Source organism: Carcharodon carcharias, chromosome 10 (assembly GCF_017639515.1).
Source record: "Carcharodon carcharias isolate sCarCar2 chromosome 10, sCarCar2.pri, whole genome shotgun sequence".
NCBI lineage: Eukaryota > Metazoa > Chordata > Chondrichthyes > Lamniformes > Lamnidae > Carcharodon > Carcharodon carcharias.
This window is the reverse complement of record NC_054476.1, coordinates 156,808,836-156,823,993: the sequence shown is the minus strand read 5'-3', so window position 1 is coordinate 156,823,993 and position 15,158 is coordinate 156,808,836. Positions and strand designations below refer to the sequence as shown.

The window sequence follows — 15,158 nt, the reverse complement described above, 5'->3', positions numbered from 1 at the left end:
AATAAAGAGAAAAAAAATTTCAGACATATCCCCTCGTGACAGTGTCACATGAGCTGGGACATGTCAACAAATTTTAATTTAAAAATTTATTTGAATTATATAACCTTCATGAAACCTCATCCTGCCCATGGATGAGCTTCCATGATAAACGCGAAGGCCACCTATGCTCTTTGCCTGCCCCCCGCCAACCTTAAGGTTGGACAGGCAGCTCCTTTAATTATTTTAATTAGTTTTTAAATGGCCTGAATAGACCTTTGACAGTTCGGCGGGCTTGTAGCTGACTCCGGTGCGCGCCTGCCGAACTGAGGATTTGAATGACGCGAGTTGACGTCAGGATGCACAACCGACATCACCGTGCATCATTTTACATGCCGGGGAGCGGGGCCCATCCCTGCACGCCGACCCGAAGGTTCTGGCCATCGAGTTACATTTGCTATCTTCCAATCTAATGGGATCTTCCCTGAATCTAGGGAATTTTGGAAAATTAAAACCAATGCATCAACTATCTCACTAGACAGTTCTTTTAAGACCCAAGGATGAAGTCCATCAGGACCTGGGCACTTGCCAGCCCACAACTCCAACAATTTACTCAGTACCACTTCCCTGGTGACTGTAATTTTCCTGATTTCCGGTGTTGCTTGTGTCCTGTATAGTGCGAATTGATGCAAAATATCTGTTCAATTCATCTGCCATCTCCTTGTTCTCCAATACCAATTCTCCAGACTCACTGTCTATTGGATCAATGCTCACTTAGTTAACTTTTCTTTTTTAAATATTTATAAAAACTCTTACTATCCTTTTATATTTCTGGCTAGCTTTCTCTCACTCTAATTTTTCCCTCCTTATTAGCCTTTTAGTTATTCTTTGCTGTTCCTTATATTCTGTCCAATCTTCTGACCTGCCACCTGTCTTTGCACAATTATCTGCTTTTTCTTTAAGTTTGATACTATCTTTAACTCTTCTAGTTAACCACAGATGTTAAGCCCATCCCTTGAACCTTTTCTTACTCGTAGGAATGTATCTATTCTGTGCATTCTGAAGTATCCCCTTAAATATTAGCCACTGCATCCCTATTAACCTATCCCTTAACCTAATTTGCCAATTCACTTTGGCCAGCTCAGCTTTCATGCCCTCATATTTGCCTTTATTTAAGTTTAAAAACTTAATTTCAGACCCACTCCTCACTTCCTCAAACTGAATGTAAAATTCAATCATATTATGGCCGCTGCTACCTAGGAGCGCCTTCACTATGAGATCATTAATTACTCCCATCTCATTGCTCAATACCAGGTCTAGTACAGCCTGCTCTCTAGTTGGCTCCAGAACATGCTGTTCTAAGAAACCATCCCGAAAACATTCAATGTACTCATCATCCAGACTATCTTTGCCCATCTGATTTTTCCAGTCTATATGTAAATTAAAATCTCCCATGATTATCGCCGTGCCTTTCTGACAAGCTTCCGTTATTTCTCCCTTTATGCTCAACCCTACCATGTGGTTACTGTTAGGGGACCTTACACAATTCTCACAAGTGACCTCTTGCCATTACCATTTCTCATCTCTACCCAAACCCTTTCCACATTCCGGTTTCCTGAACTTAGGTCATCCCTCCCTATTGTGCTAATACCATCATTAACTAACAGAGCTACCCCTCCAGCTTTTCCTCGCTTCCTGTCTTTCCTAAATATCCTGTACTCTTCAATATTCAGGTCCCAATCCATGTCCTCCTTCAGTCATGTCTCCATAATGGCTATCAAATTGTGATTATTTATTTTTAAATGCGCTGTCAGTTCATCTATTTTGTTTTGAATGTTACATGCATTCAAATGCAGAGCTTTTAGTTTTATCCTTTTAATATATTCATAACCTCTAGTTCCATCTGTTGATTTACCTTTAGATTTGCATTCTCTATCCCTTCCTGTCACTGCCTGTTTCTCATTTCCCGTAATAAAACCTTTTTCTTTTGTCTGGTCTCTGCTCTTTGATTTACCACATCTTCCCAAATTTGATCCCTTGCCCCCACTATTCAGTTTAAAACCCTCTCTACCTCCCTAGTTTTGCGGCTCACAAGAACATCGGCCCCAGCACAATTCAGGTGCAGACCATCCCAACGGTACACATCCCACCTTCCCCAGTACTGGGTGCCAGTGCCTCACGAACCAGAACCCACTTCTCCCACGCCAGTCTTTCAGCTACACATTCGTCTCCCTCATCTGATTTGTGCTATGTGAATTTGCACGTGGCTCAGCTAATAATCCAGACATTATGACCTTTGAGGTTCTGCTTCTTAATTTGGTGCCTAGGTCCTCATACTCACTATGCGGAACCTCCTTCTTTGCCCTGCCTATGTTGTTGGTACCTACATGGTCCACGATGACTGGGTCCTCCACCTCCCACTGCAAGTTCCCTTCTAGACCCAAGCAGATCTCCCACACCCTGGCACCGGGCAGGCAACACAGCCATCTAGAGTCTAGCTCTTTGCTGCAGAGAACGGTGTCAATCCCTCAGATTATATCATCCCCTACTACTGCCACATTCCTTTTTGCTCCCCCCACTTGAATGGCTTCCTGTACCACGATGCCATGGCCAGTTAGCTAATCTACCCTGCAGCCCCCACTCTCATCCAGACAAGCTGAAAAAACCTCAGACCTGTTGGACATTTGTAAAGGCTGAGGCTCCTGCCCTCTTACTTGCCTCACTCGCATTCATACTCTCCTTCCCTGACCACTGGCAAAATCAGAAGACCCTGTTGTAAGAGGTACGACTGCCTCCTGGTACAAAGAATCCAGGTAACTTTTTCCCCCTTCCTATGCGTTTCAGTGTCTGTAGTTCAGCCTCCAGGTCATAAAATCTGAGCTGAAGCTGCTCAAACTTCAAACGCTTACTGCAAATGTGTTTGCCCTGGATCAAACTGGCATCCAACAGCTCCCATATGCTGCTGTTGTGACACATCACCTGTCCTGACATCCTTAATGTGTTCTAATTAACTACATAATTATTTTATTCAATTATATATTTTACTTTTGTTTTTATATATTTTATTAACCTTACCACTAGTTGCTAGACTATTTTGAACCTTAGGAATAGAATAAACCCTAGTCGCTTACCAGATACTCACCAAATAACTAGCTTCTTCTCCTGTAGCAGAGTACAACCACTTCCTGAAGGCTGAGAAAGTTAGAAAGCAAAAGAACATCTCTTTCCCTTCCTTCCCTAGCTCCCTTAATTACTGAACTCCCAGCACTCTATTCTGCACTTATAGCAGTAAACCGTACTTAAAATTCCACTTCTCCCTATGCACCAAATTCCCATTTTGAACCAAGTTCCCAAATATACTCACTCAGTCTCTGTCTCACTCAGGCCGAAGTCTCCCCTCACTGATCATGCGCCTCTTGCTGAAGTAGGGAAAACAGTATTTGTGTCTTTTTGGAAAAACAGAATAAGTAACAGTAAAAGAGCTCTTTATTGTTCATACTGGCAGTTGGCCATAGCTGTTGCTAAGTTAATTTATCAGAGGTTCAGGGCGGGGATAGGAGACGAGGGTCCCTTGTATGTTCCAGATGCTCCTGTGAAAACCTATGTCTTTCTTGTGTGTAGGTTTTGTGTGAATCGGCCCGCCAACCATATGGTTTAAATTACTTTTACTTTTTTCCTAAAATCAGTCTTTGTAGTTCAAAGTTCTAAATCTACTAATTCAATTATAAAGTAGTGTTATTATTCTATTGTCAAGTGAAGTACTCCATAAGGGACTGAACAGGCCAATTCCAAATATGACATCAGTGAAACAATCCACTAAAAGAGGAGCAACGTCAATTTGCCAATTTATTCCTCTTTTGGCAATGATAGCCTTAATAAAGTAATCATCTGCTAGCCATTAATCATTTAGTTACAGCTGACATTTTATTTATATTTACATGCGGTTTGCTGCCTTCCCCACACCCTGCCCCATTATATCTCCCACCTGCCACTTCCGCATCCAATTTTTTTCCCTGATAGAGATAGGCATTTATCACTGCAAGACTGTACATCAAGATTTAATATTGGACTATCAAAATATGAGACCGTTGCTCCTGTTTGTAGACTTTTCTACAGGTATGCAAGCAGTGTTGGTTCTTATCATACCAGATGTAACTATTACAGATACAAATCAATCCTTAAAAAAGAAAGACAGCCTGTTATTAAGTTGGAGTTTGAATTTAATAAACACTTTCCAATCTGTAATTCGCCTCTGATTGACTTCACCCTGGCAATAGCAGTTAGATTTTATTGTGTTAAAGATATACATAAGCAACAGAATGAAGATCTTGGGTGGAACTTTATGGCCCGGTCACGCTGGGGTGGGGCCATAAAATGTGGCAAACTGCTCAAAAGCCCATTGACTTTGGCGGGACCAGAAAATCCCGCCGGCGTAAAATTCCACCCCTTGTGTGTTTCGTGGTGTAATGCTCTTGCCCGTATATACGACCTACTGTGAGCAAAGTCAGGGGAAGTCTACCAGCGAATCTAAAACTCTTGTGTCTGATATTTGTTATAGTACAGGCATCACATTTTGTTGCAGGTATAAAAATGTTATTTTGCAAAGAAACAAGGTTAGCCGATGCTAGTTTCTTCAAGGTTTTTGTCAGACAAGGGTATTAAGGGTTTCAGAACCAAGGTGGGTAAATGGAGTTAAGATACAGATCAACTAATTGAAAGGTGCAGCTTGAGGGATTGAATGGCCTCCTCTTGTTCCTATGGCCTGGAGAATGAAATTAGAAACAGCTCTAACTGCCTCTCCAATTGACCCCAGGAGTTTGAAAGCTATTAGCATTGCCTGGATTTGCCTACATACTCCAATACTCCACGGTACTGGAGCAATAACCTTAAAGAGTACAGGCCCAATTGAACACAACTTTCTCTTATTAGCAAACTATCATGTTTCTGACTACAGCCTAACCACAAGGGAAGACCCACAACCTCTACCAGCTAGAAGCACAAGGGCATCAGGTGCACAGGAACACTGCCACCTGCAAGTGTCCCTCCAAGTCATAGCCATCCTGACTTGAAAATATATTGCCATTCGTTTATTGTTGTTGGCCCAAAATCTTGGAACACTCTAACAGCACCGTAGATGTACCTACACCACAAGTTCTGCTGTGACCCAAGTAAACGGCTCACCAACATCTTCTCAAGACCATTTAGGGATGAATCATAAATACTGGCCTTGCCAGTGACTTGCACATCCTGTGAATGAATTTTAAAAAATCTATCATATCAATTAAAGATTTTTGTGAAAGGTGCACTGAGGACCGTCATTGCCCTCACTTTATGAATTAGTAATTTTTTAATAATTTCTCTTTGCCATCACTGAAGCATTAATACTCGTTTTTTTTAAAATGCAATAAGTGGAAACTTTTTTAATTTCAGGGATATTTTTTCGCCTGGATGAACTGAAAACAACAGCTGAGACTTGTTTTTAGGATCCACATTACCTCTTCAGATGGAGCACTTTGAACAGATAGGAGGTTTACAAACATACGAATTAGGAGCGGGAGTAGGCCAGTGAGATTTGAGCTAAAAAAAGGTCTCCGCTACAAAATAACTTGCATCATTCCACATTGGCTGGTGCTGCAGTACATTAGATTGCTGATGGAAAGCACTGAGCATTGATCCTCCACAGGGGGAGGGAAGGAGACTTGTCTCAGGGCATTCTTGTGCTACTTGTGCTAGAAGCCTGGGAGAAGGTTTGCCACACTATTCACTGCAGTTAGACCAAGGCCTTAGGAAGACCCAGGCCGGAATATTACGCTCATTGGGCGGACACGCGTCCGACCCAAACGAGCGTAAAATGATGGGCGATGGATGACATTGGGCAAGCGTCCCAATGTCATCATATGATATTTCGGTTACCGGGCGCGCACAGGAGTTGGCAGCGCGCCCACCGACAAGTAAAAGGCCTATTAAGGCCATTAAAGTCCCAATTAAATGTTCATTTTTGCTGCCCATCCAACCTTACAGATGGCGGGGCAGGTGAAAAGGCCAAGCGGCTTTTGCACTTTTTAGGAAATCTCATCCACGGGCAGGATGAGGTCTCCAGCAGTGATTAAAAAATAAAATTAAAAATTTTAACATTCCATTAAGAACATGACCCTGCTCATGTGACAGATACACATGAGGGGACATGTTTTGTACCATTTTATAATTGTTAATTTTTCATTTCTTTATATCTTCAGCTCCATGAGGCAGCTCTGTGCCTCAGGGAGCTTTTCCAGTGCGCGCTCGCAAAGTTGCATAGTTGCCTTCCTCCCCCCACCCCAACACAGGCAACACCGAGCGCTGCTGTGCACTTTTCACACTGGACGGGCCTTAATTGGCCTGCCCAGCGTGAAATTGCAGTTGGGCCCCGATTGTGGGCAGCGGTCGGCTTCCTGACACCCGCCCCCTTGCCAAGCCCGCCTAACGAGGGCAAAATTCTGTCCCAAGTTAATCTGATTGAAAGTAGTGTCGCACTTCAACTAACCATGAAGTGAATGGTGGACCTGTTTGATACTTTGATACATCATGAATTGTGGCTGCCACCTTTGTGCAAGAAAGTGTAGGCACTATTTCTAGGTGTACAATGCAATGGTGTCAAATAGATGTGAAAATATTTGAAATCTTTGTAAAAGAAATAAATTTATATATGAAATAAAATGTTAAAAGTTGTTGGAATTAAATAGAAATAGAAAATGCTGGGAATACAAAACATCTGAAAAGAGAAAATTCAGGTTCATGTTTTTCTGTTCAGATACAGGTGAACCCACAGTATATTTCCTGTACTCTAGATTGGTAATTAGCCTGCCAGTGTTTTACAATAGCACTGTGTCACTCGAGGCCCTCTGGATGAGACTTTGTGACTTCTGCCCTTAAGAAATTGAAAGGTTTTTTAGATAGTTACCCCTTTGCTATGCTTTGAAATGTATGTAATATTAAAATAGGATAAAGATCAGACTCGATGATAGGTTGTCTTCACTGTTAATTCTTAACCAACCCACTATGTAAATTACTGTATGACAAGTTCCTGTACTTCCACAGTTTTAGGGGATAACTGGCAAAATCAATATTGCCCCATGGTAGCATACCTTGGAGCAGTGGAGAAGTGCATCAAGAAGTTGAGATCCACTCACTATGGTCACCCCCAGACTAAAGGAGAGAGGCCAACAATGATGAAAGGGAGGAAATGGCACTGGGCTGGTTGGGAGGGGCCGTGAGGAACGTGGTGTAAGTTGAAGAATTAAGGAAACAGGCAGAATTGCTACATCATAAACTGCAGGTGAAGCATTTAACCAAGGCCCTGTCCACCTGTTCCTTTAATACATGTGGCTGTTAAATATCACTGGTACTATTCAAAGATGAACAGAGTTTTCTCCTGCTGCCTGGACCACCGTTCTTCGTTCAACAAAAAGATTAATTGGGCATTGATTCCATTTTGGTTTGTGGGATCTTGCTATGTATAAAATGATCACCGCATTGGGCATGATGAGGCAAAATATAATTGGGATTATGTTAATGACATGAATGAAACATTGTATGTGAAGTGCTTTGTGAGATGTGAAAAGGTCTTTTTTTGACAATTCAGCTGGTCAAAACGATGAACAACCAAACTTTCCCTAAGCATGTTCTAACTATTTTATTTTTCTCGATCCTATAGGTGGTAATGGCACCTCATGAAGCCTCTGTGGTGTTTGTAGATAATTACATCAAACTCCTGGCTGATTGTAGTACAGACACGTTCCAGAAAGTTCTTGACATGAAGGTGAGGTCTTCAAAAGTATATCTGATAAATTAGGGTATTTATAATCTCAGTATTGTTTCTACCTCAACTTTGAGCAGAGGAACATAAGAAATAGGAGTAGGAGTAGGCTGTTTGGTCCTTCAATCCTGCTCCACCATTCAGCTAGATAGTGGCTGATCATCTACGCCAACTCCATTTTCCCATTCTATCCCCATTTCCCTTGATACCTTTAATATCCAGAAATATATCAATCTCTGTTTCGAACACACTCAATGACTAAGCCTTCACAGAATTCCAAAGACTCTCTACCCCCTGAGTGAAGAAATTCCCCCTCACCTCAGTCCTAAATGGCCTACCTCTTATTCTGAGACTGTGTCCCCTGCCCCCCCCCCCAGCCATGGGAAACATCCTTCCTGTATCTACCCTGTCGAGCCCTGTAAGTCTTTTGTATGTTTCAATTAGATCACCTCTCATTCTTCTAAACTCCAGAGAATACAGGCAGAGTCTCCTCATAGGACAATCCCACCATCCCAGGAATCAGTCTGGTGAACCTTTGTTCCACTCCCTCTATGGCAAGTATATCTTTCCTTCGGCAAGGAGACCAAAACTGTGCACAATACTCCAGGTGTGGTTTCACCGAGACGCTATACTTATTTATGGAGTGAGCAGGAACATAATGTCAGACCCAACACCTGGTATTGTTGAGATGAACAGAAAAAAACATGAATGCTGGAAATTCATAGCAGGTCTGACTACATCTGAAGGAGTGAATTTGATTGATGTTTGGGAATGAGTGTTTTTAGTTGAAACCACTCATCCAAACTTATTTTTCTGTTTTGAATGCTGGGCAATCACAGCATTCTCTGTTTTTAATTTAAGTGTAGTATAGGAAGTTCCTGGGCTAGAGGATCAGGTCCATCAAACTAGGTATAGTAGTAAGTGGCTGCGGTACTGGATTAGCAAGCAAAAGATTGAGACTTCGTCTCTCAGCAAGTTGTGAAATTGGAGGCCATCCAAAAGCCTGAGATAATCCTTGAATTAGCTATGGATATCCACAAGCTGTGACACAACGGCAGAACACAACAAATCAATGAAAGAGCAATTGGGGACAGTCTCAAATGCATAATGATTAAAGGGGTGCATAGAACTGTCACAGGAGCTCAGATGATAATCAACCAGTGACGATGTGGATTCTGTAGTTTTGCTGCACCCCATCATAGCTTCTCAGAAGCTGGCATCCTCTTTGTGCTGCTCTTCAGCCAGCTACTGCAATGTCCCTCCTTTCAGCACAGCCCCTCCCTGCCAGCATGCCCAAGATTGCAAACTCATCAAGAGGAGAATCAGCAATGAAAGTTCACACTCCATCATTCAGTCGCAGTTTATTGGACCTTAATTACACTGTCCTTTAATTACATCCCTTTAAGTCTACCATCATCAAATAAAATCAATTCGAGTGGAATTTTAAGAACTTATTTTTGAAACCCTAAAATCAGAGGCAGCTGAAAGTTAAACAGACTTTTAATTAGTGAACTGCACCAAATTGTAGCTCTGTGGGTGAGTTGCTATGATTTTACAGGTGCAGTCACTGAGACAGTGATAACCAGCAGCCTTAAACAAGGTGTGGAATAATTATATAGAATATACAGTATACAAGCAGGCCATTCAGCCCAACAGGTCTACACCAGTGTTTATGTTCCACATGTGTCTCCCTCCCCTCTTCATCCAACCCTATCAGCACAACCTTCTATTCCTTTACAAAAACAGAATTACCTGGAAAAACTCAGCAGGTCTGGCAGCATCGGCGGAGAAGAAAAGAGTTGACGTTTCGAGTTCTCATGATCCTTCAACGGAACGCTATTCCTTTCTCTAGCTTCCCTCTAGATGCATCCATGCTATTCCCCTCAGTTACTATGATATGACTTTCTTCAGAGTGAATTCAAGTGCCAATGAAAAATGTGTACCTGGAAATTATAAGTAATTATTTTGGTACAAATCTCCCTTTTCTCTATTGCAGGGTCTGAAACGAAGTGAACAGAGCAGCATGCTGGAACTTTTCCGACAGAGGCTACCTAACCCCCCTTCAGGTGGAGAAAACAGCTTAACAACATCGCTATCTGCCCCGTCCCCTGAACAGGAATCTTCCAGGATCCGTAAACTGGAGAAACTCATTAAAAAGAGACTGTAAACGAAGCACAAAAGTGGCATAGATCAGCTTTTGTGAAATAACTGCTTTATCCAGTTGCCAAATTGGCAAAGGACTTTTCTTTTCCTCTCCCCTCCTCTTTCTGCATCCCCTCTTTGTTCTCTTCTCTGTCACACGAGCAGCAGCCATGCTGTTTGTTTTGTTTCTGTTCCTGGTAAGATGTGAGTTCACTACTGCAACTGCAGTAATCTTTCCAGCTGAGGAAACCTCCAGCAGATCAGAACCTAGAGACAGCTCCAGAGCTTATTGTTCTGATTTGGAGTCAGAAGTCTGAGCTGCCTGTGCAGTTTCATGTTCTGACATTGCACGGGAGACTCAAAATTTACCTGGGTATATTTAAAACGACTATTATTGAGTTTTAGTGTCACTGGCATTTCACACAAAAGATATTTTTGTGTTCCTTGTGGGTCTAATGCAGTCATGGAAGTATGGTCGTCCAAGAGTTCGAGGCAGCAGAGCCTCCAAACGTAAAGGGGAATACTTCTTAGCAATGAACTGATTGCCCAGCAGTTGACTGGAATTGTAAAGACAGTGCCCAAAATCTTAGGATCTAACACTGTACTCTTCTGTTGGAATTGGAAAGATCCCATAATGGTTACAGACTTGACCAGATGGAAATTGTAAAGAAACACTTAATACTGATCACTGAGGTTATGAAACACAATTTGTTCAACTGACCAGTGGTGTAATTTCATTTTTTCAAAGGAAAGATTATACAGTTAACATGTTGAGTGTTGAAGTTCTGCCACATCCTGGAATGCATTTTCTGGAATGCACTCCAGAAACCTTCAGAACGTTACCAGGACTTTGAGTACAGTAACCATTTGTTAAGGGCAAGAACACAAACGTTTTCCAACTCTGTGTGGTGCCAAAGACCTCACAATAGAGGACTTAGTGTGTCTGCAAACTAATTAATGTATATTTGTAACTCTTTATGTGACAAGGCACCATTAAAGAAGTATAAAATATGCTGAAGGGCTTATGAAATCCTAATAGTCTTTAAATGAACGAGAATGAAATATGGCAGTACAGTAACTCAAGCAGTTGAGGGCTTGATTCACAAGTGAAGTGTCATGAGTCTTTGTTAATACAGTTAATACAGTTAATGAAATCCCTTATAGATGTGAACTTGGGAGAAGGGTTAAGACACAGTTTGATTAATCTAATTCGCATATCAGCATTAACGTTGGCTGTTGCATAAAGGACTGAAGGGCATGGGAAGTGAGAGCATTTTTATTTCACCTCTGTATCTTGGGTTTGATCTTGAATAATGCTTGGACGAAAGCCCTCACTCTGGAAAAGTGAGAAGCAATATAAACTTGGGCAATCTCCAACTAGTTCCTCCGAAGACAGGACCTCACAACCTAAACTGCCTGACAGCATTAGACAATTCAAAAAAATGGGAAGATGAAATTGTCACTGGTACAGAATAGATGCTCTTTTGAGGTAGGATTAAGATACATTGGAGGGGAATAGTGGGAACTGTACCTTGCATAAAACCTGTACTTGTTCTGATCTGAGGGCAAATGTTGCTGATGCTGGCTTCAAATAGTGGGAATACTTTAAATTTCCATGAGTAGTTCATTTTTGTCACTTTGAGAGCAGAAGCTGTCAAATATTCCATTCCCCTATCACCACAACACAAACCTTTATGGGCAGGACTTACAGTTACGAGGAGATAAAGGCCATTGTTGAAACAGCTAGATTGCATTTTCTGGCTTTGGTGTAAACATTCTACTCTGGCCTTCATAGAATTACCATTGTCAGAACAGCTTTACCTGCATCAGCATGTTCAGGCTACACTTATTCAAACTTGCTTCATTCAAATTATCTGATAATTCAATGTGTTTGCAGTACATTCCATACTTAATTCAAATTGGATAACTCACATTAACACGAAGATGACTTTGAATTATTGAGTAGACTGTAACTTCCTTGTGATTACATGTGCAAAACTGTTTGCTATTAATGTTGAGCAATCATTTTCAATTCATGCAACAGACTTGAAAGACTTTGGGGCTATACATAATATCAAAAACAAAATGCTGTTGCTCCTCATTTTAAGCCCATAAAAAAGTTAATTACCAGTAGCTTAACACACAAGGGCAAATATACCCAATGGTTGTCAATATTGTTTCATTTTTACATGCTTTTTTTTTCTCTCTCTGCTGAAGGCATTAAGGCTTGGTGGGGTAGTTTCATAACACATGCAGCCCATATTACTGATATGCAACCTTTCATGTACAAGTCCGAGACAGTGAATGTTGGCAGGTTGTTCTGCCACAGGGATCAAGACAGCCAAGCTCATTCCTCTCCTTATTTTATCTTCACTTGACATCCAGAAAATATGTATTTGCCAACAACAGAGGTAACTGGGTAGCAATCAGGAATGGAAACCCTCTGAGATTGTTTTCTTTCTGTTCCCCTTTCCTCACCTTAACCCAGATCTGGTAGCCAGTTGTAACTGCCCAACTGTGATCTGTTGAGGTGAATTAATTCACCAGGAATTGAACCTGGATCAAGAATTCTAAATCTGTACTGCAAAATTCTGCATCCATTAGGGTATCGGAGAAAAACCTTGAAACTGTACGTTAATAATCCAGTTTGTAATAAAAACGTTACCAACATTAGAAACTGGAATTAAGTAAATTCAGTGACTGCATTTGTACTTCATTGGTTGTAGAGTGCTTTGGGATGTCATGAAAGATATAAATGCAAATTCTTCCTTAATGGGTCTGTTAATGAACACCTGTTTCTTGAATGTAGCTTTCAATCGTTCGCCTTTGATGCTCAAGTGAAGTGAGGTGTTTTTGTTATTTTGTTGTATAAGAATAAGAAACTTGTCTCTTTAGCTTAAAGAAACACAATAAAAGTTAAGCAGGTGACCATACCATATTTGTAAGAAACCTGTCCCAATCCAGTATAGCCAAAATGAAGGGACATCCATAACCAATACCCAGAAAGTCTGAAATGTGGCTATAGGATTGAAAGTCTGAGCCTAAGCTTTGTTTTCACAACCTTGTTGAAAGCAAAATATTTTGGCGTTGAAGGTTACAGTCACAACCCAAAAGAGAGCTAAAATGAAGGCACTTGGCTACATCAATACTTTACATGGCTATCATTGGAGAGAGAATGTGCATCTTCTTTTGTGTTCCAGTGTGAAAGAAAAGCTTTATAAGACAACACAATTTTACTTGGAATTGCCTTTTTTTTTTAATTTTCCCTGGTTTGTATAGTACAGAGTTTATTTAAATCTGGGTTCTTCCACAGAACTTTAATCTGCTTGTTTTCAAGATGTAAATTTTCTCAATTATTTCTTATTGTCCAGTTTCTTCACAACTTTTGATGTGGGGTTTACAGGTCAGAGTTACACAACAGCCACCAGTTTAAACCTTGGAGGATGCTGTAATGAGCCTGTTGTGTACTTTTGGTAGATAAATGCACTATTGGAACTGTTGGCACATTATTGCTTCATGCAGGCCTATAAGTATATATTTATCGCATTTGTCAGTGTTTTATTTGTCTCTGTGATATTTCGGGTTGTGCTCGCTGGCTGATTATAACCAATTTTAATGTTAACATAAACAACCAACCAGAAATATAAATAATTTAATTAAACAATTCATTGAAGCAACCAATAGGGGTGGAAAAGGGTAATTACACACTGTTGATATGTGTCCAAAACCTATTATTGAGAGCACTGCTACAGCCCCTAAACACTATTGCCTTGAAATTGTGCCATGTGATACTTGCATGTAAAATATTTGACCCCTCTGCATTATATTCCCTTATTTGCTACTATAATGGTGGTCTTATCTGTTCACTTTAATTGTTAAAAGCCACATAAAATTGCATGCAAAGGAATGTCATATGAATGAGTTAAGCATATGTACACTGTTACGGCACAATGTAATTTCAAGGCTGTTGATTTTGGATCTATAAATTAATTGTTCTGGGGCCTTAGGCAAGAATATAGTCAAACAATTCCACATGACTAAAGCCACATTGAATTATTTGTTAATCAGTTGAATATTCTTTTGCAACCAACCCATGGCACAGCCCGAATTATGCTTAATTGGTTGAGTAATTCTAAAATAAAGAATGGTTACAGTATGTTACGTCCATCCATCCCCAGCACACAGCTTGATGACTTTGCAAAGTTGTCCTGATCTTTTGAGGGTTAGGGCTTATGATTTGAATGTAAAATAAATACTCCTGATTGCTAGTAATACACTGTGAGCATTCCACATCCAAAAAAAAGACACACGTTTGATCCTATGTCTTGATTGTGTTTATTGATCTGAACCAGTGCAGCACTTGGATGCTACAAGTGCCCATTCCTCGATGAAGGAACAGAAAAATCAACCAGAGCGCACACTCCTGATCACTATATATTTTCTTGTATTGAAAGGAGTGTGTTTGTGCGTGGATGCCCAAGTCAGGACAGGATGTCCCCTGGTCAAGGATTCTTCCCGTTTTCCCTACCCACTTGCATGAATGGTCATTTGGGTGAGGTGCCAGAGAGGTGCTGTCACCTGTTGAGCAGTATCTCAGCAAGGATCTGCACCTTTGCAAGAAAAGGGAATTTTTAAAAATCAGATGCATCTTTTATGAAGGGTTAAATTTTATATACAAAAGGTGGAAGTAACAAATGGGTGAAGATGTGATGTATTTATTTTCATTTAATGACCTGGACTGTAGTGTTACATTATCATTCTTAAGGGTAAATAAAACTGTCTGAGACTAAAGCTTCTGTAATAGTGTGTCTTGTAAATGGACATTGTCTTGACCAGCTTGTTAATACGTTTTCAATAAAAAGACAACCAGTATTTCAATATTCCCTCAGTGCTTTGTTGTAGCATATGCTGTGCATTTATATTGAATGTTTAACTGTTGTGCAAAGCTGGACAGAGTCAAACACCAGTTTTCTCTTTTTGAGGTGAAATTCTAGTCCCTGGCCTGAATTAAGACTAAACACTGCTGCTGAGTGAGTTAGAATACTAGTTACTGCTTGTTGTCAAGTCCAAAACTGGATGGAGGCGAAGGCCACTGGGAATGTGGTGAGAGATCTGAAGGCTCATTTACTGCACGTCTGAAGCCTCGCTGGTTGGAAGGAACTACTAGGAATTCAGATTCCTGCTCCCCACAAGTCTGCACCAGTTAAAATTAATGGATAGAAATTTTAGGGTGGGGATGCAGTTG

General features: G+C 40.8%; 1 protein-coding gene across 2 annotated transcripts in view; it reads left to right on the top strand.

Annotated features, from left to right (window-relative positions):
- The window catches only part of vps53 (VPS53 subunit of GARP complex), a 267,763-nt gene extending 252,978 nt beyond the window's left edge, over nt 1-14,785 (top strand). For both annotated transcript variants that reach the window (XM_041197224.1, XM_041197225.1), the window contains 2 exons: nt 7,670-7,774; nt 9,768-14,785. In XM_041197224.1, the coding sequence (XP_041053158.1) occupies nt 7,670-7,774; nt 9,768-9,938 (276 nt within the window). In that variant the 3' untranslated portion in view covers nt 9,939-14,785. The remainder of the gene's footprint in view (nt 1-7,669; nt 7,775-9,767) is intronic.
- Nucleotides 14,786-15,158: the final 373 nt, after the last annotated feature.